A 1,712-nucleotide genomic window follows, 5' to 3' on the forward strand; every position below is an offset into this window, starting at 1 on the left:
TGGCCAGGCCCTGGGTGCCGGGCGAGGGGCCTGCGATCCGCCGGCCTAAGCGAGCGGCTGCTGCTCATGGCGTCACCTCTGGGCAGCCTGGCACTTTCAAGTGAGACAAAATGGGAGCCACTTTCAACTTCTGTACAAATCTGTCAGTGACGAGATCGGAAAGGCCTCGGAACCCTCTGGAATTCCTGGACGAGTGTTTTCTAATGTGGGTCCCAGGGCCGTAAGGGCTCCCAGCTGACCGGGACCGGCCTCCGGGTGACTCTGGGCCGCTCCAAGGCCCGGAGGCCGGTGCTCGGACCTGCTGCCCATCATAGCCCCTGGCCCCTGAGATGTGGCCGGTGCGACCCAGGGACTGAGCTTTTAATTTTACTTAATTTTAATGAACTGAAACAGAAGTCCAAGAGTCGTAAGTGACTAGGCACACTGGGAGCCGGGACTGGAGACCAGTGGGTGTCAATCTTCCATCTCTCACATCTGCTAAAAAAGTGTATTTCTTTAGCAGAAGCCATTCTAGTGAGGCTTTAAAAAATAAAATGTCTTGCCGAAACCGGTTTGGCTCAGTGGATAGAGCGTCGGCCTGCAGACGGAAAGGTCCCAGGTTCGATTCCGGTCAAGGGCATGTACCTGGGTTGCGGGCACATCCCCGGTGGGAGATGTGCAGGAGGCAGCTGATCGATGTTTCTCTCTCATCGATGTTTCTAACTCTCTATCTCTCTCCCTTCCTCTCTGTAAAAAATCAATAAAATATATTTAAAATAAATAAATAAATAAAATGTCTTAATTAGTAAAGAACATAAAAACAAAATGCACACTCTAACTACAGGCACTAGATAAAAATAAAGTTTAGACCAGACTCGTAGGTTTTTTTTCCAGGGAGTCGTCTTGGAAATCCCGCAGAGAAAACCACCAGTGAGGGGTGTCCTCACGGGAGTCCGGATGGAGCTGAGTCCAGGCCGCGCGGGCGCTGCAGAGCGGGAGGTGCAGTGGCGCTCACTCACCTGGCGTCGGCCTCGCTGTAGTACTCTCTCGCCACGATGTCCTCAAACAGTTCCCCGCCCGTCACTCTGTGAGAGAGGAAACATTAGGTGGCTATGGATCTGCACCACACTCATGAGAATTTTGTGTTATTTGAAAATTACTATAAAAAAGCGTTTTAAAACTGTAAGCATTGCCATTTCCTAGCGGTCGGTCTACATAACCTACATGTTCCTCTCCTGCCCACGCCTGTGTCACCAGACCCTGAGGACACCACGCTTCACACCATCAGTCACTCAGGACTCATCTACGGGAAGCGCTGCTGGAGACTCTGATGCAGCTCCCCCACAGTGAGTGTGGGGGTGGGAGAGTGTCGGGCTGTTGTCTCGGAGCCGGAGGACGGCCTGTCCAGGCGGCAGAGGAATGTGCAGCCAGCCTGCCTGAGGGCTCCTCGCTGTCTGGGATGGACATGCCTGTGGCCAGAGGTGGCCTTGCAAGATCAGAGCCGGCTGGGAGTTGGGCCGTGCCGACGGCCGGTTCTCTCAGGCCCCGGGTTTGCCAGGGATCGAAGACGGCTTCAGGCCATGTCCCGGGAGGCGGTGGTGGTGACGGGCCAGGAGTGGGCCTGCGCCCCCTGCGAGGACTCCCCTCATCCCCAGCTGGACTCCGTTCCTCAGGGAGCTCACTCACACCCTGGGCTCCGGGCTCCCGACAGGACGGGGGTGGGGGGTGGAGGT

General features: G+C 55.7%; 1 protein-coding gene across 11 annotated transcripts in view; it reads right to left on the reverse strand.

Moving 5' to 3' along the window:
* The window catches only part of CAMK2D (calcium/calmodulin-dependent protein kinase II delta), a 156,286-nt gene that overhangs the window by 46,657 nt on the left and 107,917 nt on the right, over nt 1–1,712 (reverse strand). For all 11 annotated transcript variants that reach the window (XM_014550551.1, XM_014550549.1, XM_014550546.1 and 8 more), the window contains one exon: nt 999–1,064. In XM_014550551.1, coding sequence (XP_014406037.1) covers nt 999–1,064 — 66 coding nt within the window. The remainder of the gene's footprint in view (nt 1–998; nt 1,065–1,712) is intronic.

The sequence above is a fragment of the Myotis brandtii genome, unplaced genomic scaffold (assembly GCF_000412655.1).
Source record: "Myotis brandtii unplaced genomic scaffold, ASM41265v1 scaffold603, whole genome shotgun sequence".
NCBI lineage: Eukaryota > Metazoa > Chordata > Mammalia > Chiroptera > Vespertilionidae > Myotis > Myotis brandtii.